General features: G+C 51.7%; 3 protein-coding genes across 7 annotated transcripts in view; 2 read left to right on the forward strand and 1 right to left on the reverse strand.

Annotated features, from left to right (window-relative positions):
* The first annotated feature begins 1026 nt into the window (after positions 1 to 1026).
* Positions 1027 to 6842, forward strand: ASTE1 (asteroid homolog 1). Of its 2 annotated transcripts, XR_010609771.1 has the most exons (5): positions 1027 to 2346; positions 3025 to 3235; positions 4428 to 4623; positions 4912 to 6345; positions 6529 to 6842. XR_010609771.1 is itself a non-coding variant. In XM_065665590.1 (4 exons), exons 1-4 carry the CDS (start codon positions 1054 to 1056, stop codon positions 5210 to 5212), a joined length of 2001 nt encoding a protein of 666 aa, XP_065521662.1. In that variant the 5' UTR covers positions 1027 to 1053; the 3' UTR covers positions 5213 to 6842. The 2 variants fall into 2 exon arrangements, 1 of the variants encoding a protein (XP_065521662.1); XM_065665590.1 differs by having other exon boundaries at positions 4912 to 6842.
* A 580-nt stretch (positions 6843 to 7422) lies between these two features.
* LOC136007620 (cohesin subunit SA-3-like) lies at positions 7423 to 16911 on the reverse strand. 2 transcript variants are annotated; one of them, XM_065665591.1, is made up of 33 exons: positions 16466 to 16911; positions 15835 to 15940; positions 15647 to 15743; positions 15442 to 15558; positions 15243 to 15339; positions 15086 to 15162; positions 14812 to 15016; positions 14582 to 14733; positions 14435 to 14508; positions 14215 to 14338; positions 14048 to 14146; positions 13889 to 13968; positions 13697 to 13804; positions 13085 to 13184; positions 12893 to 13004; positions 12378 to 12481; positions 12208 to 12297; positions 12008 to 12097; positions 11517 to 11717; positions 11053 to 11123; positions 10719 to 10806; positions 10557 to 10637; positions 10359 to 10451; positions 10106 to 10286; positions 9901 to 10028; positions 9720 to 9821; positions 9232 to 9377; positions 9017 to 9145; positions 8654 to 8838; positions 8365 to 8540; positions 7808 to 7877; positions 7689 to 7730; positions 7423 to 7597 (listed from the first exon to the last, which is right to left on the reverse strand). In XM_065665591.1, the coding sequence occupies exons 1-32, from the start codon at positions 16686 to 16688 to the stop codon at positions 7708 to 7710; spliced, it is 3729 nt and encodes a 1242-aa protein (XP_065521663.1). In that variant the 5' UTR covers positions 16689 to 16911; the 3' UTR covers positions 7423 to 7597; positions 7689 to 7707. The 2 variants fall into 2 exon arrangements, with proteins under 2 accessions (XP_065521663.1, XP_065521664.1); XM_065665592.1 differs by lacking the exons at positions 15243 to 15339; positions 15647 to 15743; positions 15835 to 15940; positions 16466 to 16911 and having other exon boundaries at positions 15401 to 15449.
* A 397-nt stretch (positions 16912 to 17308) lies between these two features.
* The window catches only part of LARS2 (leucyl-tRNA synthetase 2, mitochondrial), a 57054-nt gene continuing 47823 nt past the window's right edge, over positions 17309 to 26539 (forward strand). Inside the window, exons 1-5 of one of the 3 annotated variants that reach the window (XM_065665594.1) lie at positions 17314 to 17525; positions 18548 to 18634; positions 20241 to 20491; positions 22266 to 22394; positions 24305 to 24396. In XM_065665594.1, coding sequence (XP_065521666.1) covers positions 20246 to 20491; positions 22266 to 22394; positions 24305 to 24396 — 467 coding nt within the window. In that variant the 5' untranslated portion in view covers positions 17314 to 17525; positions 18548 to 18634; positions 20241 to 20245. Of the gene's footprint in view, positions 17526 to 18547; positions 18635 to 20240; positions 20492 to 22265; positions 22395 to 24304; positions 24397 to 26539 lie in introns of all 3 variants that reach the window. The other 2 variants (XM_065665595.1, XM_065665593.1) reach the window with 2 other exon arrangements.

Raw genomic sequence — 26539 nt, forward strand, 5'->3', positions numbered from 1 at the left:
CTAGGTTTCTTTAGCAACGGCTAACACGCTTTGGCACCTTCTGCCTCCAAGATAAACCCTTCCTTGCCAGACAAGGACATTAGCCAGTTCGAACACGTTTTATTTTAGCTCCTGAAGAACCCCTGTGCTACACAAGCATCTGCTGCCCTGGCAGTACAAAGTCCAGAGGGTTTATATTTATTAATATTCAATATTTAATATTTACCAGAGGTTTTATATATAAAGTAGTATTTACTACCTTGATTTTGTCCCTGCCAACGGCTTCACTGCTTCTTTAAAAGTTCTGGAAATAAAAAGATGAGGAATTCCTGGTTTTTTACTTTGTTCAAAAAACCCCAAACACTACCCCCTGAACACGGGGTCCATTGCAACGTTTATAAACCCAGCCAAGCCTAAAGCAACATCATTTCGGTTGGCCCCTCGTTTTACTGCGCCCAGAGGAAGGATAACTACGAAGATTTTATTGGTCGTGTCGGTAGCAAAGGAGCTTGCAGGTGATGGTAAAACAAGGTCAAATGTGGTCGATTACAGAGGGGGCTAATCAATACCTCCTTGACGCACATTCAGGAAGTGAGACCCCCGAGGGCAAGCCCGGAGACGTTATTACCTCGTCCATAGAGCGGGTGAGGTTCACGCTCCTGGGGCGCACACACACACACACTCTCACACGCAGAGGTATGAGGAGTCCCCGCTCCCCCTGCACAGAGGGCCGAGGGCGGCATAGCCCCCATCCTGCCTCCCTCGCCGCCCCGTCTGCACTCGCCCGCAGGTACGCGCTCTCCGCACCGGCTCCTGCCCCTCAGCGCCAGGGCCGCCTGCCGCCGGGGGCTGCCGTTCCTCCGGCTCCTCCGGCTCCCCTGGGCGCTGCCAGCCCGGGGTACAGGAGCGAGCGGCCGCAGCCCCTTGCTCCCGAGCAGCCCCGTCGCTAGGAGAAGCGGCGCTCGCACAGTGACCGCCAGCGGGCAGGAGGAGGAGGAAGAGGAGGAGGAGCTGTGCCGGGCGGGCTCCGCCTGCCGCTCCCAGCAGCACGCCCGGCGCGGTGACGGGGCTGCCATGGGCGTGCGGGGCCTGGCGGGGTTCGTGGAGGAGCGCGGGGGGTTCTGCGCCGAGCTGCGGGTGCGGGACACCAAGCTGGTCATCGACGGCAGCAGCCTCTACCACCAGCTCTGCCTCGCCTCCGCCGCCGACCCCCGGCGCGGCGGCGAGTACGGCCTCTTCGCGGCGACCGTGCGCGACTTCTTCGGCAGCCTGCGGGCCTGCCGCGTCTCCCCCTTCGTGGTGCTGGACGGCGGCCGCGGCGCCGACGACCGCAAGCTGCCGGCGCTGCAGGAGCGCGCCGCGGAGCGGCTGCGGGCGGCCCACGGGCTCTCCCGTGGCGAGAGCGGGTGCGTGGTGCCGCTGCTGACCCGCGAGGCCTTCCTGCAGGCGCTGCGCCGGCTCGGCGTGCCCTTCGTGCAGTGCTTCGCCGAGGCCGACCGGGAGATCGCGGGCCTGGCCAACCGCTGGGGCTGCCCCGTCCTCTCCCTCGATAGCGACTTCTGCGTCTTCGAGCTGGCGGGCGGCTACTGCCCCCTCACGCACTTCCAGTGGCGGAGCGTGTGCGGCGGGGGCGACGGGGCGCGGGGCCGCTACGTGCCCGCTCGCTGCTTCTCGGCGGAGAGGTTCTGCGGGCACTTCGGCGCGCTCCGGAGGAGCCTGCTCCCGCTGTTCGCCGTCGTGTGCGGGAACGACTACATCGAGCTGGCGGCCCTCGAGGCGTTCCTCAGCGCCGTGAGGTCGCGGAGGGGCGGCCGGAAGCACGCCCGCCTCCGGGGGCTGCTGAGCTGGCTGGCCCAGTTCAGCGAGCCCGCCGAGGCTGTGGACGGCGTGCTGAGATACGTGAAGAAGCACCAGAGGGAAGAAGTACGGGACCTGCTGTGCGCCTCGATGCAGGACTATACCCCGTCTGACGTGAAGCTTGAGGACTTCTTTCGGAGCAGCACGTACGAATGCGAGGCCGGCAGGGAAGCGGGCTTGCCACAGTGGGTGCTCGATGCTTTGGCAAAAGGTAAGCTGGCCCCGTTCATCATCAATGCCCTGGTGCTGAGAAGCACTTTCCTCCGTGTTCAGGTGGAGAACATGCAGAGACCTAGCGCACATAGCACAGCTTTGCCCATTCGACAAGTGATCTATGGACTGCTTCTGAAAGCATCTCAAAATGCTGAAGCTGCTTCTGGAAGCAACGAGCTGCCGGTTTTCTGTGAATTCAGCAGGCTCCAAAAGACACTTAGAAAAACCTTTGTTCAAGCAGCAAGCCTACCCACAGAGTTTTGTGATGATAGCTTTTCTTTGGAGAAGTTAGTGGAGGTAAGTGGTTAGCGGTGTTTCGCCAGTGGCAAAACCCAGCTGGGACTCGAGTTTGCCAGCTGGTTGCTAACTGTGATGCCAGAAGGAAGCCACCTCAGTAACTCCTTAATACAGAGGGACCTACAGGGCTCTCAGCTTGGCCTTGAAAGGCTACACGGGTTTTCTCCCCAAACACATGTACCAAGACAAATGACACGAGAAGTTGGTTGTGTGTAGTGCTGTGTATGTAGTATTGTAGACATTCCTTTCGAGAACGTTACCTCTCGCAAAGCACGCGATGTAAGGCAACTTCTAAGAGGCACAACATGAAGTTTTATATATGTGTATTTGTTTACCATACCAAGTAATTTTAATACATTGTGGTTACAAGGTTTTCCAAGTGAGGCAACTTTTACACAGGAGATTGAATTAAATCACCTGATTCGAAGAAAGGCTGAAACCTCGTGGCACCTGTGAAATAAAATGCTTTTCTCCTTCACCCAGCATTTAACTGCATCGTTTCTAAGGCTTAAATAGCATTTAAAAATATTTCCTGTTCATGGGATCTATGAAACTTAAGTATTTTTTAATCAAAACCATGAACCACTGCCTGGTCCCAAACAAGCTTATTTGCCTTTTGGAAATTGCTCACTGCAAGTGGTCTCTTACCTTTGTTCTTCCACTCCAATTTATTTTCAGGTGCCCATGTCCTGCCGGCAGATGCTTTTGCTGGAGACTCTAGGAGTGAAAATGAGTTTTCTGGAACCTATCCCCAGTCACTTACAACTTCCTGTTGCTGTAACGTGTTACTGGATATGTTGCTCAGAGCCGAAAGTGAAGTTGCATCAACTAAAGGCTTTACTTCTAATGATAGTATCTGGAGAACTGCACAGGATAATAAATGATCCAGGTATGTGTCCAAAGAATACAGTTCAGGTGTTCAGCTACTATGAAAACCTATCCCAGAGTTCCATTTTCCTCATTTATGGCAAATCATCTAAATTCAGATGAATTGGCATGGATTTGCACTACATCCTGAGGTGTCACATTCATTGCATTGATAGAGCAGAAGAACAGTGCTGGCCATCAATTTAACATTTCATAGAGGTAAAGCAGGACTTTGTCATCATGTAAAACATTGATTTGCTTTTATCAATGCTTTCTTTAGACTAAAAGATTTAGCTATAAAAGATTTAGATATAAAAGAGTATGCTTAACACACTCATGCATCAGAAGAGAATACCTGTTGATGCAGTCTGATAGATTTGTGGTTTTCCTCGTGAGTTTTTCTGTTGTCATCTGTACTTACAAATGGAGCTGCACGGACACTCTTTACCTGCTTGTGTACTGCAGAAGTTTGGAAGTTGTAAAGTACGACAGAAATTGTTTCAGTAATATTTATACCTCCTAGAGTCACAGTGGCATTTCCTGTAGGAGTCCTTCACTGGATGGCAAAGATAGGCATGCCAGAGTTACACGGTTTCTTTAGGTTCCAGTTCATAGAAACTGGAATGTCAGGGTTGCCAGATCCTTCCTAAACGGGTGGGAGCGAGATGGACACCTTGTTTGGAACTGATCCCCTGACAGCGAATTACCTAACAAATAGAACTCCTGATTTCACAATTTGAGATTCTCATGGATATTTGTGCTTCAGTTTTTACACAATCTTACATCTTAAAGTTCAGTTTGAGACAGTTGAAAACATTACTAATGCTTCCTGAAACAGACCTGGGGGTTTGAAGACCCTACACATTGCAGATACTTAGAATCATAGAATAGTTAGGGTTGGAAAGGACCTTAAGATCATCTCAAGTTCCACCCCCCCTGCCATGGGCAGGGACTCCTCACACTAAGCCATGTCACCCAAGGCTCTGTCCAACCCGGCCTTGAACACTGCCAGGGATGGAGCATTCACAGCTTCCCTGGGCAACCCATTCCAGTGCCTCACCACCCTTACAGTAAAGAACTTCTTCCTTATATCCAATCTAAACTTCCCCTGTTTAAGTTTGAACCCGTTACCCCTTGTCCTATCGCTACAGTCCCTTTTTGTACTGTTCACAGCAGAACATTTATTTGCATGTCATTTTTTATTTATCACCTAGATGCCACAGGTTTATGTGCTGAAGATGATGTTACTGCGTATAACGAATTTCTAAGATGGAAGGAAATGAAACTGGAAGATAAAGACTTTGATTTAGATGCTGGACACAGTTTTTGCCAGTGGCAGTGCTGTCTTCAGATGGGATTGTATCTCAACCAGCTACTTGGCAGTCCTCTCCCTGAGCCAGACCTAAGTAGGTAAGGATGTTTCAGAGGTTGGCTTTCCACACAAGCCCTTGATGCAATACTTTCACATATTTCATTTTCTCTATCAAAACCCTCTGGCCAATTTTACTACATTTGAACTCTCTTGTTTAACAGTATTCATATGGAGGAAGATATCGAGTAGAATAGGTATCCCTAAGGAGCGCACTGCTGGATGCTGGATGTAGCTGAGATCTGTGTTTTCATTAAGCAGCATGTTTTCCTGGACCTGTCCTGCTGAGGTGCTATTCTAAATGAGAATTCTCTCCTTCCTTTGAGCAGGCTTTACACTGGGACCCTTGTGCACAGACTGTTACAAGAGCTTAAATCCATACCTTCAGTGGAAAATCTGTTTAGTTCATCTCCAAAAATGACTCAGCTTTATCAGGTTCTGTTAAATACAGTGGAGTCAACTGTACCTCCAGACTTCTTCCAGAAGATCAAGGTCTGCAAGAGCAAGTCTGAGTCCTGCAAAAAGAAGAAAGCTTCTAGTAAGGAAAAAAAGGCCATCAGGTGTGCTCTCCCAGAAGCTCAGCATTTATGCAGTGTTAATAGGTTTGCAGCACTTGAAGTGGATGACTGAAAGCATTATTCCTGGAGTAATTTTTAATGCCATGCAGATGAAAGAAGTTCTGTGAAGACAGGTGACTGTATTGGAATTCGCCTGGCTGTTCTCACACAAGTTCCTGATTCAGTCTTTACCAACAATTCAGGGATTTTATTTACTGTTTTGTAACTAACACTTACAAAGAGGTGCTGTATAAAAGTTCTGGTTTGCTTTTTAAAGGTGTCAGTCTGAATGAAAATGAGAGCAGAGTTGTTCAGTGTTTCAGAGTTGGACTATTTTAGAGGAATTCTTTCCTGAGCATTCCAAGGATGAGGGAAAGGCTGAGGTACTTCCTGCTGCTCTTAGCTCAGTCTTCAGTAGTCACACCAGCCATCCTCAGGGTATTCAGTCCCTGAGCTGGGTGATGGAGATGGGGACCTGACTGAAGTCCCCATAAGCCAGGAGGGAATGGTTAGTGACCTCCTGCTCCCCTTCAACATACACAGGTCCATGGGGCTGTATGGGTACCACCCCAGAGTGCTGAAGTAGCTGGCAGAGGAACTCACTAAGCCACTCTCTATCAGTGGTCCTGGTCTAGTGGCCAGGTCCCAGGGGATTGAAGGTTGGGCAGTGTGATACGTCCCTACAAAAAGGGCAGGAAGGAAGACCCAGAAACTACAGGTCCATCAGCCTGACCTCAGAGCCGGGGAAGGTCATGGAGGAGATGGCCCTAAGTGAAATCGTAAAGCACATGTGGGAAAACAGAGGGATCAGGCCCAGTCAGCGCAGGCTCAGGAAGGGCAGGTCCTGCTTGACCAACCTGATCTACGATAAGGTAACAAGCCTGGTTGATGAGCGAAAGGCAGCTACTAAAACCTTAAGATCGATTATTGCTATAAATACAGTATCTTATTTGGAAGACATATTTAAACCAAATTACTATACCAACAACTACCTTGTCATTACATATACCGTTTAAAGAGAATTGTTAAGAACAGTAGAATCCTGCACTAATGTAGAAGAATGGTTTTTATCACTTGACAGGTAGAAAATGTCATGGAAGAGCTGTGAAAAATGGAGCAACCCATTCCCTAAAGAGCTCGGCTGGAAGCAAAAAAGAGGATTTGTTGTTCGTCCTCGACCAAAGTTGAACTGGGCCCAGGTGCCAGGTGTGTGCTGAGTGCTGCTGCTGGACCCTGGGAAGGGAATCCAGCCAGCAGCTGCTCTGCGTTGTCACACACTCCTCACTCCTTCCTCTGGGAAGCAGCCCCATTGCAGGCTGCACCTCCTAGCCCAGGGGGATCCAGGAAGCGAAGAACACTGAGTAAATTCCAGCATGTCCACTATGGCAGTATCCACTGGTGGCATGACCTCGTTCAGGCCACAGCAGTCTACTGTTGGTGTCTACTCTCCACGAGACTTCCGCACCAGCGAAAGGGTGAGTGGGTCCTGCTCATCACTCCTTGGCTCTCCAGTCTACGGATCAGTTTATGGATGGGAATCAGGGAGTCTTGGTTGGTGCAATATTGCCACCAGTGCGCTGTTGTGGTGGTGATGAGCATGACTTCCTCACTGTTTCTCTGTGGTCTTGCAGGTAAAGCCAGCAATCTGTGAACCTTACCCTGTTGCAAACTTGTATTTTGTATAATAAAAGACTTCACCTGAAGCCTTTTTTGTGTCAGTCTCGGGGTTTGACTTGGTGACAAGGGTCTCATCTCTCTTGGGACACTGCAGGCTGGTCAAATGTAAAGGACTGGAGGAAACCCCCCTTGTGACAGTACTGGAGTGCAGGACAAATTTGGACAAGAAGGTGCCAGTGCTACACACTCCTTTAGACATAAACCATTGACCAAGTCTGAGACTGGGATTGGATCCAGCAGCACCAGCGGGTTGGGGGGGTCAAGACCCCCCAAACCTCTTTGTATCTCTGGGGGGGGTGGGGTACCTTTTTGGTTTACACACAAACTATTCACTGAACACCAAAGCACTCGACATAAACCTGATCCCTGGTTTAAAGACACAGAACTGGTGGTTCCGTGTGCATGTGGCTATCTGCTGCCTCTGGGACTGGGGTAGTGTTACTCTCAACCACGGGTGTCCTGGGTTTCACATGTCTCCCATGTGCCTTGAAGCAGGGACACACCCCAAGACCCGTCCTAACACCCCCTACAAAAACCCCCACCCCGCACCCAGGGGACCCCCCCATTCTGACACCCGTCCCGCAGAACCCCCCCATCACCAGCAGCTGCCAAACAACTATTTATTAACTGTCAACAAACTGGCCCATGGGGGGTGCAACCCCCAATAGCTGGGTGCCCCCCACCCCCCCAGATTTGGTCTCATAACGGTGATAAACAGGTTCCAAACTTCCGTGTCACCGCAGGCAGGTTCGCTGGGGTCCTTGGATCACCCATCCTGGGGCTGAGGGGGCAGAAAGGGAAGGGGGTGTCCCCCAAACTGGGGGGTTGGGGGAAAGGCTCCCCCAAACCCACGCCCTCCCCTCCCAGATCACCTTCATGTTCAACACGCTGTCAAAGACGTCCCAGAGGCAGCCCTGGGGGGGGATGAAACACACAAATGAGGTGGGGCACCCCAGGGTGGCTGGAGGGGGTCCTGGGAGGAGGAGCTCACCCTGCCCTCCTCTTCCTCCTCTTCGCCTCTCTGCTCGTCCTCCTGCTCCTCCTCTTCCACCATCATTAGGCTGTGGCAGGGGTAGAAGAGGGGTGGAGGGACTCCTCCAGACCTGCCTCTCCCAACAGACCCAGTGTTTCCCTCCAAACACCCCAGTACCCCCCCATGCCCTCCAAAAGCTCCACCTCTCCCCATGCTCTGCCCTCTGAGCCCCCAAAAGACATGTCCCCCTCATCCCCTCCAAGACCCCCAACACCGCCAATACCCCCCCTGCCCTCCCTGAGCCCCCCCAGCACCCTCCAGGTCCCCCCCAGTGCCTACCCCGTGCCTCCCAGCACCCACCAATGCCCCCCCCAGCAGCCCAGTCAGCCCCATGCTGCCCCCTGAGCCCCCAACAGCCCCTATGACCACCTTGTGCCCTCCAATATCCCAGATTTCTCCTCCCTGCTTCCCCCAGTCAACCAGCAGCCCCATTCCTCTCCAATGCCCACCCTGAGCCACCCAAGCCCCTCAGTCTCACCCCCTCAGTGGCCCCCACCCGTAACCCCCTCACTCACGCCATCACCCGACTGCACCGCAGGGTCACGGAGCTGCTGCTGTGGTGAGGAGAGGATGGAGCCGGAGAACAACGGCCGGGGGGGCCGGGGGTCACCCCGTAACATGGTGGAGGTCAAGGCCGGGCTGGAGGGGTGGGTGCTCGGCCGTGGGCTGGAGTCGGGGGCCTGCGGTGGGGCTGTGGGGGGGACGTTGAGCATGAGGACCCCCCCAACCCCACAGAGCCCAGATGGGTGCTGGGGGTGATGCAACCCCCAGGACCCCCGACCCCCCCCGCACCCCAATCCTCACCCTCCAGGCGGGGTCTCTTGGTGGGGTGTGGGGTGGGCGCTGCCCCACGGCCGCTCTCCTCAGTCCCCCCCTCATCCTGTGGCTGTAGCGAGTTGCGGTAGGTGACAAGGGACTGCCACTGCCCCGTGTCACCCGGTGCCAGCACCCCGAGCTGCTCCCGCGACACCTTGTCCAGGTAGGTTAAGCTGGGGAGGGGCGACAAAGGTATGGGGGGGGGGGTCAGTGAGGTACTGGGGGGGCACACAGACACCTCACATACCCCGAGGGTCCCCGCGTTGACCTTGAGGACCCCAATGGGACCCAAACAGACCTGAAAGGACCCTCCCAGACCCCGCCCTAGGGTGCCCCCCCCAAATAACTCACAGCAAAGCTTTATCTGGGCGCAGCACACAGGGCGAAAACTCGCTCAGCACCTCCAGGAAGGGTAAATTGAGGGGTGGCAATCCCGGTTCTGAGCCTGGGGTCTTCTGGAAAGCGAACAGAATCCCCTCCCTGGCAGGGATAAAGGTATGAGGAGGGGGTGACACCCCCAAAAATCCCCCTGCCCACCCCCCCCCCCCATTCTCATCCTGTTGTACCTGTGGATGTTGAGCAGCAGCGGGCGGCTTCGGACCTGCTGGAGGCTGAAGAAGAGGGAAAACCTTCGCGCCAAGTCCCGGATTTCTGGGAAAGCTTCCGTCATCTGAAAGTTGGGACCTTCCTGGTGCAGCAGCTCCGTCATCAGCTACAGTGGGGGGCACAGGGTTAGGGGGAACCTTTGGACACCCCCTCAACCCCCCTTGGAGCAACCCCGGAGCCTCCCAGATCCCTGGATCTCCCCAAAGACACCCCCCAAAACCCCCTCCACATCGCCTAGAACCTCCCTAGAGCTCCCCAAAGCCCCCCTCAGACCCACCTGGAGACCACTCCAGATCCACCCAACCCCCTGCAGTACCCGCAGACACTCAGGCCTCTCCCTCAAACCCCATCCACACAACCTGGAGCCTCCCAGACCTCCCTAGAGCAGCCCTCCAGAGCCCCCAGGGGAACCCAGCCCCCCCCAGGCCCCCCCACCACACCCCCCCACCTGCTGCAGGCTGAGGAGCAGGGTGCGAGCCCACTCCTGCCGGTCGATCTGCCGGGTCAAGTTGAGCGTTTCTTTGATGATGTCCCCATAATCGCTGTAAAACTGGGGAGGGAGGGACAGGACCCAATGTGCCCGAGGTGTTGTGGGGACAGCGGGGACCCGCCCCGGTGCGCCCGGTTACCTTGGTGTAGTGCTTGAAGACGTCGGAAGCGGCGCTGAGCTCCAAGACGCCGTAGATGATGAGTTTGCAGAAGCCGGCCAGCAGCACCCGGCGTCGGTGCAGCTCCTCGATGCCGCTCTCACTGTCCTCTATGGGGACAGAAGGGGACAGTTAAGGGAGGGACAAGCACCCTGCAGTGACACTGGGGGGTCACCCAGTGATTTACTGGTGGCCAAGAGCTCCTCCTGTCTACAAGCAGGGTAGAAGACGTGGTCCATGAGGAAGGCAGCCAGTTGGGATTGCAGCTCAGAATCAGGACGTAGCACCAGCGGAGACAGCTCCTCTCGCCCGTCCTCTGGCAACCATGGCCCCAACACCAGCAGCAGGTCGCTGAGCACTCTGAAGGCCTGAGAACACAAGGATGGGCTCGGCACCAGGGCTGGTTCCATCTCTTCCCATCCCTCCAGGTCCCTGTGTACCTGTTCCCGGACGCCAGTGTCCGTGTCGGACAGGCAGCTGTGGCACAGAGAGCAGAAGGTGATGACCTTGGTCTTCAGGCTCTGTAGCTGCTCCTGGGCAGGGGGACATGGTGATGTTTGGGGACATGGTGGCATTTAGGGACACAATGGCCTTTAGGGACACAGGGGCAACGCCAAATTGTCCTGGTGGCCACTCACCTCAGGGACATCCGTGCTGGGCAAGCAAGAGAGCTCCCAGAGGATGTGGAAATAGAGGCAGGTGATGGTGGGGACAAGGACCTGCAGGGATGGATATGGGTGAGGGATGTGCTTCAATCGTGTCCCTAGTGTCCCCCCAGCGCTGTGTCCCCAGGGTGGTACCTGTGGTGGCACCTCGCCCGTGTCCACGGCACGTTGCAGGAGCTGGGTGCAGGGATCAAAGAGCTGCCAGGGCGTCAGGTCATGGGCGCTGTGGGGACAGAGCAGCATCAGCAGGGTGAGGGGACATGGGGAACAGGGGTGGGGACACGTGGAGCATGAGGCACAAGACATGGAGTCACAGGGACGGAATGACGGCAACACAGGGAGCAGATGGGACAGGGGACATGGGGACATGGATGCCAGGGGATGGGGACATGGGGAGCAGAAGGGAATGAGGGCACCTGGGGACCCTTGGGGACACAAACACAGGAATGGCGTGTGGCCTCCCACTCACTTGAACAGGATGGAGATCCTCTTCAGTGTGGCTGCCATGCTGTACACTTCCTCCTCGTCCAGGGATGAGGACTGGGTAGGGCCAGGGGTTGGGAACACCCCATGAAGGGCTGAGGACCCACAACCAGCTGGGGACACCCCACTCCCCACTGCCCCTTGCTGTCTCCCTCATCCAGTGCTTCCTAGACCAGCTTTTCCCTGCCAATCATCCCTACACAGGCCACCAATATTCCTATAGGTCCTCGTCCCTCTCTTGTTCCCAGCCCAGCTCCATGTACCTGTCCCCAGCCCTATCCTGGCTTCTTGTCCCTGTCCCTAGCCCCATCCCTGCTCCATGTCCAGCTCCTCAGCCTTCTCCCCAGCTCCATGTCCCTGTCCCCAGCCCTGTCCTATCTGAGTTCCTGTCCCCAGCTCTATGTCCCTATCCTCAGCCCTGTCCTGACTCCATGCCCCTGTTCCCTCTACCTGGAGCATCTCGGTGACCTCCTGGTTGAACTTGTCTGCCAGCTGGTCAGCCAGGCGGCTCCGTACCCGGTCCCCGTGCCGCTGCAGCGCCAGCTCAGGGTCACAGAGTGCGTGAAGCGCGCGGGATGCAGCTTCCAGCACCGTCTGCTCCGTGTGTTTCTGCACCACCTCCTCCAGCTGCTCCAGCACCAGCTCCAGGTGCTGCAGGAGAGACACGTCACCTCCCCACGGGGACAAAGCCACCCAGGGCCCCCCATGGGGACATATGGACCCCCCTTGTGAGGATGGGGACAGCCACTGACACTCTGGGGTGAGGGGACAGCATGCTGATGGGGGGCACCTGACCACCAAAGGGGACATTTGGGGAACACGCTGCATCCCATCCCTGTCCCAACAGTTTTGAGGGGCAAAGCAGCTCAGCCCCAGTCCTGGGGGGATCAGACGCTACCCGGGGGGGTGACACAAACTGGGGTGACACCAGGGGAGAACACCTTTTCCAGCCGCCCGGTGCAGTAGATGCTGAGGTCGAAGCAGCGCAAGACCTCCAGGAGCGGAGCCGCCTTCTCAGCATCTGCCGAAAACTTGGTTGGGGGGACATGACAGTGAGAGGATGAGGAGGACAACGGGGGGGTCAACACCGACTCCCCTAAAGCCCTGGGGATGCCAGTGGGGTGTCCCTGCTCCCCGTCACCTTGCCCAGCAGCTTGGGAAGAGCCGGGATAAGGCAGTGAGTAAGGCGGATTCTTTCCTCCATCTGCGCCTTCCGCCCTCGGGATGAAGGCTGGGGACAAAAACAGGGGGTCAAGGGGAGTTCCTCCCAACCCTCTCCCCCACAATTTTGCCCGCTCCCATCCCCATTACCTTCTTGGCTGGCTCACGGCCCACAGGTGGTTGCCCCTCAGCTGCCTGGACCACACTGGCTGCCAGGATCTCCACCAGTGCCTTCTCCTGCTGGTCTCCCAGACCTGGGGAATGAGGGGGGAAGGATTGGAATGACAGGTGGAATAAGGGTTGGAATGCAACCAGCACCTCCCCATCTCCTGCATCATGGGGGCCCAGGGCATCCCAATACATTCCAGTACGAGTCCCGACTGCCCACCAGTGCGGTGGTGACGATATAGCCAACACAGGGACATCCCAGTGTTCCATGGCTGTCCTAGTGCTTCCCATTGACATCCCAGTATCTCTCAGTAACGTCCCAACATGCCCCAGGAATATCCCCCAGCACCTCCCAGCATCTCCCAGTGCCTCTCAGTGGCATCCACATGCCTCCTTGTGTCTCAAAGCATCATCCCAGCACAGGATCTCCCAGTGCCATCTCAGTGCCTCCTCCATGATACCCCAGCACGTTCTGGTGTCCCCCAGTAGCACCATACCCTCAGCAGGTGACTCCTCCAGAAGCAAAGCGGTGATGGTCTCCCAGTCCCGCAGCCGAGGCCCGGCGCAGTCCCACAGGCTGTCCACCAAGTAGGCTGCGTGCTCATGGAGCTGGGGATGGTGGCGACAGGGGAGTCACGGCCACAGGGACCACCCCACTGTCCCGCCTGGCCCCCCAAGGCCATCCTCACCTCGATCTCAATGAAGAAGGTCAGAAGGACCTGAAAGAAGGTCCTGTTGTCCCTGTTGTGAGATGCATCCATGCCCGCACCTTGCTGGGGGTCCAGCAGCCTGGGGACACAGGGACAGAGTCAGACACGGGGGTCCCACATCCCTCCTGGCATGGGGACAGAGCTGGGGGACACGCAGGCACCAGGCACCCACGGGACATGGAGGGGGGGGTCCCATGTACAGCCCACTTTGGGGACAGACCTGGGGGACACCCAAGAGACAGGGATAGAGGGGTCTCATGACCCCCACCGTGGGCTGTGCCCTGATCCCTGCATCCCAGGGGATCACATCTGCCTCTGCCCCAGATGTGCCAAACCCAAACACTGCCGATGCCACAAGCCTGTGCAGAGATAAACACATGGCTGGTGCACGAGCAGAGGTGGCTCCCGTTGGATTTGGCCATTCCGGCATCCCGCTCTCATTAATGCTGGCACTAACGAGGCTGGGATGAGGGGAGCTGGCAGGGACATGGAGCCTTGACTCACGCTTTGGCAGGCTCAGTGTTTTGGGGGGTTGTGTGTGGGTGATGGCAGCACTAGGATGGGCTGTGCTGGGTACTGGGTCTTGCTCACCGGCGGTACAGGAAAATCCCAGCGGCCGTGGCCAGAGGCCGGTGGGATACAAAGACGACCGGGTAGACGCTCTGGCAGTCCTCGTCCGTCAGCACCTCCTCCATGTTCCTGTGCAGAAGGAAGGGTGGGGGGGTCCTCAAAGGCCTCTCGGGTGTCCCCTCATCCCCTGCAAAACCCCATCCCCACGCTCACTCCAGCATCAGTGTCAACAGCTTCACCACCTCCACGGCCACGCTGAGCTCCTTGTCGAGCACCATGGACACCATGCGTGTCTGGTGAAGGACACATCGGTGTCACCCTCCAGGGGGTGGGGGAGACACCCAAGGGACCCTCCCATGGAGGCCCCCTCACCTTGAAGCGCCTGGTGAAGAGTTCCATGTGGGCAGCCGTGTCCCGGTGGCCGTAGAGCCCCTGCAATGCCTTCACGCACCGCAGGCGCACCTCCCACTGCTGCAGTGGCAGCTGTCAGCAGGGCCCCATCCCTGCAGCCCCCCATGCCCCCCCCCATCGGTACCCACCTTGTCGTACAAGGTCCACCCGATGTACTTGAGGTAGCTGTCGGTGAGGAAGGAAGACGCGTAGGTCTTCATCCACATCCCCAACTCCTCCATGCAGATGGCTCGGATGTCCGGCACCACGTCCCTGCAGTGCGCGGCAATGCCGGGGGTCTCCTGCCGCTCACCCCCAAATTTCTCCCCCACCCACGAGACCCCCCCGTTCCACTCCCGAGCCACCAACCTGTAGCGATGCACGAAGACGCCCTTGAAGATGGCGTTCATCGTGTTCTCGATCTCCTCCTGCTGCTCTCTGAGCTGGTGTGGGGACGTGGCGCGGTTCACCCAGGGCCCGTGCCACCGTCACCATGCCGGCAGCACCGCCACTCACCTCCCGGCGTGTCACCATCAACGCCTCCAGCTTCTCGGTGGCGCGGCGGCCGGGCCCCTTGCTCCGCTCGGCCTCGTACTGCCGCAGGTTGTTCTCCTGGTGCACGCTCACGCTCAACGCCACCTTGACCAGCGCCGACATCACCTTCATGGCTACGACCGCAATGCTTGTGGGTACCGGCACCCCTTCCATGGGGTGCCCAAGGGGAGCCACCCGTGGGTGCTGCCTACCTGCCAGGGTGCTGGTGTGGCGGAAAGCCCGTACTTGGGAATCAGTGAGGCTGATGAGGAAGGAGATGAGGGAACCCATCAGGAACTCATCATAGATGATGCTGAATTGGCATCGCTGCACCACTGCTGTCAGCAACTCGCAAAACCCAGCCCGGAAACGGCGCCAGGGTCGGGTGTTGAGTGAAAAGGGATACTCGGATGAATCCTACATGAGACACGGATGGGGTGAGCGGGACCCCCGCCTCCATCGCCCACCCCTGTGCCAATCCAGCACCTCCTTGAACTGCTCCGTCAGCTGCTGGATGATCTCCGAGTTCTGCAGGTCCCTGAACATTTTTGGTGTCACCACACCTGTGGGGGAGAGGGAGAGGGGTGAAATGGGGGTCCCGCCAGCAGCACTGAGGGGACCCCTCCACCCTGGGGACCCCGACCTTGGCAACCGCAGGAACAGACAACAAAGTTGATGAGCTCCAAGAATCCTGCCTCACGGTCTCGCTTGTAGGTCTCCAACCAGTCGTCCACCACTGTCTGTGGGCGCAAAATCAGGTTGGGAGCCCCGCAAATCCCCCTTCTGCCCTCAAATCCTCACCCATGCGGCCCTGCATCCCCAGGGCGTGCTGCACCGGTTACCTCCACGGCAATTTTGGCCGATTTAACGGCTTCGAAGAGGGTGTTTGGCTCCGGGTTGACTGTGGATGTGCTGCTGCAGTCACCGCTTGGCTCCATCACCCGGGGACGCTTCCTGACCTTGGGGGCAGACACATTGCAGGGGGCTGGGGGTGCCGTGGGACGGCAGCCGCGCGTGGAAGGGGGAGCAGGGAGGGTCAGGACGTACATGGCTGTGCTTCGGCCCCGGCTGGGGTCCCCGTTTGCCGCAGGGCTGCAGCGTGGCCTCGAAGTCGCTGCCGGAGTCATCACCGCTGGCGAGATCCCTGTGGGGATGGGGTGGGGGGGGGCTGAAGGGGTCGCTCTGGGTGCCCCCCCCCCCACCACCCTAAACCACCACCCCCCCCCGTCACTCACGAGGTGTCGGAGGGGGACGATGATGGCCCCACGGACCCTGGTGTGGAGCTGGAGCCGGACCCCTGCATGCGGGATGAGCACCAGGGAACCATGGTGACAGCGAGGCCTTAGGGGATGGCAGGGGGGCACAATGGGTGCAGGCAATGGGGGACCCTCAGCCCTGACACCCCACGGTCTAGGGGACCCCCCCAAAGCACCCAGAACCAACCCCCCCAGCCCAGCCTGGGGACACCGAGGAGCCCAAAATGGCCCTTGGGGGGGGGGGGGCATGGAAGGAAGGTGACAACCCCTCGGGGCACAGTGACGGGATCAGGCCCCCCAGATCCCCTCAAGTCACTGTGTGGGGAGGTCAGGCCTGCCCGAAACACCACATGGGCACACCGGGGGTGAGGAACCCCACTGAGGCCACACTGTGGGGGCTTAAGACCCACCCAAACCCTCCCAAGGCCACTTCAGGGGGGTCAGGGCCCCCAACTCCCCTCGAGTCACTGTGCGGTGGGCTCAGGCCTCCCCATGTCCCCCCGGGGGTGGTCAGCCCACCACCCATTGCCCCCATGGGCACAACTGGGGGTCAGGCCTGCCCAACCCCTCCCCGGGTTCGTTCCAGCCCCTCCGCCCCCTCCTGCCTCACCTGCCGCCGCCGAGTGACCGACGTCCGGCCCAGCACGCCCCGCGGCACCCCTATGGCCTCCCAGTGACCCTCGCCTTCCTGCCCAGTGCCTCCCAGTACCGCCCAGTGCACACCGCGGAGACCGAGACCCCTCCGGACACCAGGACCCCTGAGCCCGCCCACGGCCCTCTCCGCTTCCGCGGTGGTTGCGACGGGATGCACCGGGAGCCGGGGGGGGGGCCATGACAGCGATCACCGAGGGCACAGGGTCCTGCCGGGACGCGGGGGGGTGGAAGGGGGTATGGATATGAGGGGATGGGGGGGAGGCAGCGGTGCTCCCCTCACCCCGAGCAGGATGCGGCTGGTTGAGGGTGCGGGGGGACCCCAATAAAGATGCCCTCACCCCCTGCTGTCGCCCGCAGATCGTGGGGGGTCCGCGGCAGCATCGCTGCACCCTGCAGCACACCTGACCCCTGCTCCCCAAAGCACCCTGGGGGTGCCCCACGGCCGCCTCGGGTGGGATGAGGGTCCCCATCCCATCTCATGAGGGTGGCGGGATCCCGCACTGCACCCTGTACCCCCCCGTCAGCCACCCCCCCGGCCTGGCGCAGGAGTGGAGCAGCCCCAGCGAAAAGCCGAGCTCCCTAAGGGCACCAACTGATGCCGCTGGGACGTCCCAAACTCCTGGAGGGGGGGACGGCCCTGGCTGGCGGGGCGGGGCCTGTGAGATTAGGGGGCGGGGCGGGGATGGCGCCTTTACAGCTATAAAAGGAAGGGGAGGACGCGTGATATCTATAAAAGGAGGGGGTGGAACGGGGAGGGCGGGGCAATGTCTATAAAAGGAGGGTGAGGGAGGGGCCGGATTGGGCTGGGCGGAGCTCCAGCGCACTCTCAGCTCCGCCTTCCCAGAGGCCGCCCGCCCGCTCCCTCAAGTCCCGCCGGGCCGGACGCGGCGCATGCGCCGCTGGCAGTGCGGAGGCGCTACATAGGTCGTAGCGACTGCCCGCCCCTTATAACGAGATCAAGATGGCGGCGCCCAGGGCCAAGGGAGGCAGTTGAGGGAGAGAGCTCCAGCGCGCAGGTAACCAGTCAGGCCAATGGTTCCGCTAAGTCTGCTGCCTCGTCTTCACGCCCTGCCGGTGCTTCCGCTGCCGTGCTGCTGCCGGCTCCGCCAGCGGACCTGTGCCCCGCAGCACTCCCAGGCTGTGACTGCTCTCCCCCCCGCCGGCTCCCAGTCCCACAGGGCCTTTGTTAATAAACTGCAGGGAAGAGTGGAGGAACGTAGGGAGATACGTGGTTTGTTTTGTGAGTCAAACTTGAGTCTTAGGGAAACGAAAAGAGCTTGGCTGGCTGTGTCAGAGTGAAGGGAGTGTGCTGGCCCTTACCGGGCAATTTTCAGTATCTTAATTCAGTGAAGGCCTCCTCTCCTGTGTGCTTCTTGTATCTTGCTAAAGCAGGGACTCGCCTTTTCTTCCTTTGTCAGTTCAGCTTCTTTGTGCACCTGCTGACTTTGTATAATCCCAGGCTGGTTTGTTTTGGAAGGGAACCCAAAGCTCATCCAGCTCCAACCCCTGCCATGGGCAGGGACACCTTCCACTAGAGCAGGTTGCTCCAAGCCCCTGTGTCCAACCTGGCCTTGAACACTGCCAGGGATGGGGCAGCCACAGCTTCTCTGGGCACCCTGTGCCAGCGCCTCAGCGCGCTCGCAGGGAAGAGCTTCTGCCTTAGATCTAATTTAAATCTATGCTCCTCCAGTGTAAAGCCATTCCCTCTTGTCATGTCAGTACTTGTTCTTAATTTTGGCTTGTAACCTGATGCTTCGAAGACCCCAGCAGTGCTGGCTGGGATGCCTTGGCCTGTGGTGAGAAGGTGGACTCTTGTCTTAGTCCCATGCACACAGCACTGGAAAGACAGAACCACCTAGTGCCACATCTTTTGTATTTGGATATCTTCTGTATGTCTTTACTTGGCCAACTTGTGGCTTGCTGATTGTTGCATCTTGTGTCCGGGAGCAGGAAAGAGATCTCTTTCTCATCCTGGAAGTCCATGTGGTTAAGTGATGTTTGCTCTGGTACTGTGACCCAGACTGTGTCCCCTTTCCAGCTTACATCCGCTGCTCTGACCCCTGCTCGCGTGATGTGCAGGGCCTGAGGTCACCCAAATGTGCGCTGGCAGGTGTGACATTGGCAGGTGGGTTTCTTCTGAGCTGTGCACAAGTTTCTAGCTTGTGTCTTTTCTGTCTGCCTTCAGCAAAGGATTCAGATGTGTATAACTTGTATTTTACAACGGGTATTTTGTAAATCAGCAATGCTCAAAGTAGTCTGCCACAAGGCAGTACTCCTTTCTGTGGTAAAATAGATTTAGGTAATAGAAATAAGACATAAGTAATAAGGAAATAATTAATAAAAGTAAGCAAAACAGTGCTTATCTTGCTGATTTTGAGGTGAGTGATTAAGATTATGGGGGGGGGGAGAAATTAGGTGTCTCTTCAATAACTCAAGCATCTGCGCTGGGAGTCCTGAGTTCAGACCTGGATTTGTTGTTGTTACAAATGAGAAAGGTTATAGAGATTAGCAAAAAAAACAAAAAAAAAAAAACAAACCAACAACAACAAAAAAGAAAATAACAACACCAGAATGATATTTGAGTGGAAAAAGAAATGTTTGAAAGTGCATGTTTGGTAGCTAAAGAGACAAAAGGTACAATTCTGTAGGTATGTAATGAGAGGAAATGAGAGCTTCCATATGCATTCGAGGTGGATTTTAAGGAAGTATAAATCTCACTTGCTTACTGGGGACCTTATTTAGGTGCTATAGCAGTTATTTCTACTGATAATGTTGCTATCATATGGGAAATACATAAATAAAACCATTTGTTGTATGGAGCTTCTCTACACAGAAATTTTACTGATGTAACTGCAAGGAAAATTGAGCTGACTGAAATAGAAGGCTTGGTACAACAGTCAAGTGTACAGACCAAAAATTGAAAAGAAGCCCCAGCCACAGAGGATAGAAAACACTGTTAAAAAAAGAAACTATTTAATTTGGTTTGTGTTTTGGATTTTTTTTTTAAGGAATTAGGGGTGAAGATGAAGAAATCTCAGAGTAGGGGATGGAATTTGCTTAACGCTGTATTTCCTACTGTAGGAAGTAAAATCAGCAAATATCTTACTGAGACAGATCCTGAGCATGTGGACTATATGATCTTTCTCCCATTGAGTAGTTTTATTTCAGAAGACTCACTCTAAAGCATTTGAGGAGTTTTTTAGCTGTTTTTTTTGTTGAAAGAGGAAGCCGTAGCAAAAGTCAGTTTAGAATATCTAGTTGAAATCTACTAATTACAGTCATCCCCCCATCTCTTTTCGATGATGACAAATTCAGTAGTTTTTTCAGTATAATTTCATGCAACTTCCCCTTCTCCCTATTTGATTCTGAATTTTTACTATCACCATCAGTCATCTTCTCCTGTTCATCTTTCTGATGCTGAGCACCCTCAACTAGCTAATCGCGCTCTTAGGGGAGATTGAATGCAAGATTAGTCTCTTATTAGGGAAGACATCTAACGGAACAGTTTTGTTCCATTCAAGAGGCACCGTTAATTCTCTGGGCTAAAAGAATAAATGCTTTTATTATTCAAACATATGGTAAATAAATAAAATGCACATACCATAAAAACCAACCAAGTAATCTAAATCAAGCTAAAATGTTTCAGAGCTACCAAATTTCTTGTAACTGTAATAACCACTGAATTCCTATAATATATTGTAGACTGAAATACATATTTTTGTCTTTTTCAGAAATCATGACCCTAAGAATGCAGTCGGTTTGTCAGACAATTGGTGCTTGTTCCTCGTGTTTGAAGAGACAACTAAATGGCTTCATGGGATTAATTAAATGGCAGAAGAGACTGGTTCCTGCTTGTGTCAGAACTATTTACAGTGAGACGGGGAAATGGGAAAAAACTTATGGGTTGGAGACAAGGAAAAGAGTTGAAAATTGGTGGCTTCCACGAATAAAGGATCACTTCTGCAGAATTTCAGAAACTGATGTAAGTATTATGAGACATTTGGAAGTTACATGTTTGATATTTTTTGTTTCTTCAGAATGAAGTTAATTGAAACTTACAGTCAGTTTCTAATGCTAAGATGTATGTTATGTTTCAGGGGAAAATACTTTCATACAATAGCAGACTATTAAAAACAGTTGATGAAATAGGTGGAGAAATAATAACTAAAAAAAACTTGGGGAAAACCGTGATGATAAGCAAAGTATGAACCTGTAAATGTAGGAAGTGTTCAAGTAATCAATTCTTTCTTCATTTAGTATACCACATTTAGGAATTACTTATTTAAAGTTTAAATGAAACACTTATGTTTTTAACTTCTATAAACAGTTTTCTCAAGATGTTGTTCCTGATGGTTATGCCAACTCTATTACACTGCACACTGTCATTCGTTAAAGTCCATATTAAGGGAAGATGATCTTTAATGGATATTTTGTGGTTTACAGTGTTTTAGGAGTAGTAAGTGACTTGCAGGAAAGAAAAAGCTTTCCCATGCAATAAAAAATCTTGAAAACAGTGGTAATCCTGGTCTCTGACTCTTCTTGCCTTGAAAATTACGCTCACTCACATAGGTATTAAAGCGTTTTTGTGCCTCCCTTCGGTTTTGTTTATTCTTTCCTGAAGTGTGCTCCCTCTCCAACAAAAACCTGACATATCAAAGTGTCAAAGACAGAAAAGGGGTTTGCTTTTTCTGCAGAGGAAAACTGAGATGAAAATAGTGTGCGTGCGTGGAGTAGCAGGGAAAGCACTAATTTAGGCTTCTGTCTGTAATACCTGACAATATGCAAATGCACAGGTATCATATATCATACATTCTATGATCTGATAAGTTTAAACTGTATTTTTAAAGATACTTCTGTTTTATCCTTACAGTTGAAGTAGATTTAATAACACCTTATATTAAGAGGCAGATAGTAGTGCTGCAGCGAAGTTTTCACATTATTTCTGATTTTGCTAGAATTAGAGAAAAGTGATAAAGAAGGAGCATTTGGTAAATATAGATGGACTTCTTTTCAAAATACTAAAAGCTGCCTTTTTTTCCTCATTATTAACATAAGAAAAATACTATAGGAAATTTTCAAGCATGTGTTGGTGATAAATTCAATGGTAATCGAGATGCATTAGGAATAACTTAATGTGAGAGACATAACATTTGATTTCTGTGTAACTTCTGTCAATTTACTCAAATCTAACTAAATGAAATTTTTACTTTCTTTTCAGTATGCAAGATAGTGCTTGTAGTACTTCTTTGGAGCTGAGTGTAGTGGAGCTGAATGGTTTCACTTCAGTGGATGTTCATGATTGAGTTAGTGAGTTACTGCAGTTCAGCTGACAAAAAGCAACTGGCCAGGAGCAAGCTCCATGTTTGTTGTAAATACAGAGTTAAACACTTTTTTAAACTATACTTAAAGAATATAATCTGTTGTGTTTTCTTATTTTGGTGGGACAGACTAACAGCACATAGATAATCAATTACAGATGCTACCGTAGGGAATGGTGATTTGTTAAGCTGCAGTTCTGTTAGTCTTTTGTTGAGTAAAAATTGATTTAAAACATAATTTTCAAGTGCCATATGAATATATGAGATGACAGCAAAGTCTGGTAAAACATTTCCCTCCCTAAAGAACTTAAATCTGATGAAGAATCCAGCAGAACCTTGTTTCTCTTCACAGTACCTTGTAGTTTATAATGTGCACTTGTATTTAATCAAGTGAAGTGCAAATTCATGTGCTTACAACTTTCTAAAATTTCTTTCTAGAAATCAAGACCAAAATTTTATGTGCTTTCTATGTTCCCATATCCTTCTGGAAAGCTTCACATGGGCCACGTTCGTGTCTACACCATCAGTGATGCAATAGCTCGATTCCAGAAAATGAGAGGGATGCAGGTAAGAAAAAGATCATTTGTAGGACTGGGTGGGTTTTTAAAGTTTTAATAGAATTGGTCAGGAAATCAGTATTTTCAAAATCCATGAAGGTGAAGGTTTAGTTGGAATGTGTGCTACAGATGCATTGATAATGACCTGTGGAACTTTGAATACTGACATTTAGGACTTTTTAAGAGCAGGTGGTATTCAGAACTCACTGTTGATAACACTTTGTTAGAAACTATCTCCAATGATAGAACTGATGCTGTATCAGCTACCTGAGTCTATTGATGTTCAGCACAGTGTTGAGACTGAAGAACCTGCTGCGATCTGGGTGGGACCATGGTGGGGGAAATGTGTAGCTGGCAAGAGAAAACTGAGGCACCACAGAAGTCAATTTCTTTCACCTCTTCTGCTCCTGAGAGCTGGTTGATGTCCTTTGCCACACTCAGAGGGATGTCCTGCACCTCTGTGCCAGCTGGGAGGGAAACCTTCTGTCATGATTACTACAAGTCAAATCACAGAATTATAGAATCACAGAATGGTTTGGGGTGGAAGGGACCTTAAAGCTCATCCAGTTCCAAACCCCTGCCAGGGGCAGGGACACCTTCCACTAGCCCAGGTTGCTCCAAGCCCATCCAATCTGACCTTGAACTCTGCCAGGGATGGGACAGCCACAGGTTCTCCAGGCAACCTGTGACAATGTTCAACATCCTCATAGTAAAGAATTTCTTCTTAATGTCTAATCTAAATCTCCTGTTTCAGTTTAAAATTAAAATTTTAAAATGATTCCCCTTTGTCTTGTCCCTACAAGCCCTTGTAAAATGTCCCTTTCCAGCTTTCTTGCAGACCCCTTTAGGTATTGGAAGAGATGACCAGGGTCATGTCACACATCACATCATGTAGATGTAGTAAAAGAGACAATAAATTTGAAATAATTTTCTAACCCACTGTGCATGTTTCATCTCTGTAGCAACTGCATAAATAGATTTGTCCTGGAGATTAATTTGGGGGTATTTTTAATGTCTGCATTCGGGTGTCTGATTGAAACTTGCATTAGTATACTTCTTCAGTCTTTTAACTTGAAGAATGCTGTTGGTTGTTCAATTGACCGGCCTTTTGAATGCGATAAGTGAATACACTGCATGATATTTTTAACATACATGCTAGAATTGGGAAGATCTGTGTGTGCAGATAACTTGTGCAGGCATTGATGTGAAAAAACATCTGCATGTGAGCTGTCTGGAGTATCAGTCAGCCCTTTTGTGGAGTCTGGAGCTGCTAATGAAGCTGTTCTTCCCACATCCTTTTGCTCATGAGCATGAGAAATGAGACTGTGTCTTGTTTTTGGCTTGCTTATCTGTATCCAGGGGATCTTCAGAAGCCAAATGTTACAAAAATGAATCTCAATGTGCATCAGTTTCTAGTAAAAGAAGTCATTTGTCTAAACAAAGGGGGTTCAAATAAGAGAATTTTGCCAATAGTTTTAGTTACTGGTGGGAAGAGGGAGATGTGTGTGTGCTTCAATGGAGTGTTCACAAATGGTTTAGGCTCCAAATGAGATTTTCCATGTAACACTTGCAATGTGGGAAAGCAGGGAGCTAGGGAGTCAATCACCTTTTGCTGTTGTTGAACTTGGGTAACTTTAAGGGTAATTACCTTGTTTATAGCACATTTGTAGGTGTAAGAAATGGGATCATTTTTATCATGTATCGAATGTGTCTAAAGACAGCATCTTAAGTACTGGCCTTTCTTTCCTTGCCTATTAAACAGGTTTTTTGAATACTTACTGAATTGCTAGATTATTTTTCTATATAATATGCACTTACACAGGAAAGAGGTATATCTCTTTCAACACCATTTATTTGGCTGCAAACCACTGTACATTATTTGGAGGCCTGTGTGATTGTGTATTTCCTTTTTGCTGACAGGTGATAAATCCAATGGGATGGGATGCATTCGGTTTACCAGCAGAAAATGCTGCAGTTGAACATGGGCTTCACCCTGCAAGCTGGACACAAAGGTAGTTTATAATGAATTTTAGTAATACAATGTTTCCACTGAATACCTGTCCTGTGGCCCCCATAAAGCAACAAAACAGAGCAAAACCAGTATAGGAGAAGAAGAAATACAGTACAGAAAGAAGCAGGATTGTTTACCGGTGGTTTATGGGACTTTGCAGAGGAATCCGATTTGAAAAATAAATGTATCAGGATGATTTTTAAGGTTTTAATCTCAATGGATTTTAAATCGTAAAAATGTAAAATATTGAAAGAGTGACATTTCCCAAACACCCAAATCAGCAAGTAAGAAATAAATGGGAATTTCATTATGGGGAGGTAAATCTTAGTGTGGAATACGCTGTTGAAAATTGAGCTACGTGGTTAGATTTATTAGCAGTTTCAGTACCATGCAAAAGAGAAGAAGGATAGTTTGCATTTGAGACTGGGTTTTGGAAAATGATAAGCAGAATTCAGTGTTATGTTCCCTAATATTGATTTAAATTAATAGTTTCTATAAATGACTCAGAAGCCGATCCTAAGGGAAGCCCTTTGTTGTGCTCTGGATGCAGTAATGTAGCTGTGGTAGCATCCTGGATCTTGATCCATTTCCTTCTTTGATAGTGCTTCTGGTCCCACATCAAGATACTTGATACTTTTCCAACTAAAATAGGATGGCAACGGACTTAATTTAGGGAGAACGCATACGTGCGTCATGCACAAATTCTGAGTTAGTTATGCTCATTCACATATTTCCTTTATGGTTTAGATAAGAGCATGTGTGAGAACCAGTTACTATCAAGACACAAACCCCCTTTTTTTCTTTGGAAGTCTGTAAAGTCACCATGCACAGCTGACTGAGTTGAATTGGCTCTAAAGAAAAGCAGTGAGCATGTGGGGCAGCGACTGCAATAGCAGAAAACCGTATCAGCTCAGCCTGTTTCATCTTAGCAGTTTGTCTAGGTCATATCAAAAAAGCATGTGGCAGGGCACAGGTTTAGCTGATTCTCTTCTGGTATTCTCTGTGCTGTCCTGTTTTTCTCTTTTCTTGTAAGTGAGCGTGCATTGTTCCACACACTTAAAAGTAGTTCAAGTAGTTGTTACAAATACAAGGTGTTCTATACAGGAAGAAAATCTTGCATTGAAAATTTCCTTAGTACTGAAGAGAGTGATAGTCTAGTTTTAAGCTAGATAACAATATTACAACAACAGACTGAGAAAAGTTAGCTCATCATTGTTGGGACTGATTATAATAACATCCAGATAGGAAAATTGTTTACATACCCATTTTTATTTTGATTGTGCTAAGGAAGGGAGTTGGTTCACCACACAGGCAGTTTAAATTCTGACCTCTGTAGTAACTGCTGTCTCCTGTCTTCTCCATGGCCCCTGTCCTGAATATTTCTCATGCCTGCAGCAGGGAAGACTGAACTGAAAGTGGAGCTGGGATGGTGTGATAGCAATCTGATGTGCTTGGGTCATCCCTGGTGCAGAGCCAGACACAGCTGTAAAAGGGGGCACACTGTAAGCCTTTGAGCTTAGTTATTTCAGGAGTGAGCAACCAAATTTCAGAGCATCCTAATTTTCTCAAGAGGTGATTTAAAATGCTCAAATTGGCTATTACTTCTTATATTCTCAAAGTTAAGGAAAAAAAACCAAACCCATAAACCACATTGAAGACTGAGTTACTTATAGAAAATACCGAAATTTCTGTTATTAAGAGTTAGTATAGTGGCAGAAGTTTGAAAGTACACTGAAATATGAATTATTTTTATTATTGGTACAGTTCGTTTTGAATGGGACTTTAATATAAACAGTACTACTGAAAGGATGGCTTCTCCCAGTGGAAGCTGTGAGTCCGTAAGAGGATTTCCTGGTACACATACCAGGAGAGGTGTACAGCAGGTTTTTTATGCTGTAAATGGGGCTCTGTAGCTGTTAGTGCTGGACACTTGCATTATTCAGTTACAGTTATTCAGCAGCGCAAGTTTGTCGTGGATGAGAATTAAGTGCTCGGCTTCGTGACTGTCAAATTAGCCACTGTGAGGCTAGGTGATACTTTATCTGACATAATGCATCTTAGTAGAAAGTTAAAAGTCCATAAAAAAATTTTAAGCAATTCACAGCAGCTCACTAGTTAATACCCAAAAAACTGCAAACTGGTAA

The sequence above is a fragment of the Lathamus discolor genome, chromosome 2 (genome assembly GCF_037157495.1).
Source record: "Lathamus discolor isolate bLatDis1 chromosome 2, bLatDis1.hap1, whole genome shotgun sequence".
Lineage (NCBI taxonomy): Eukaryota > Metazoa > Chordata > Aves > Psittaciformes > Psittacidae > Lathamus > Lathamus discolor.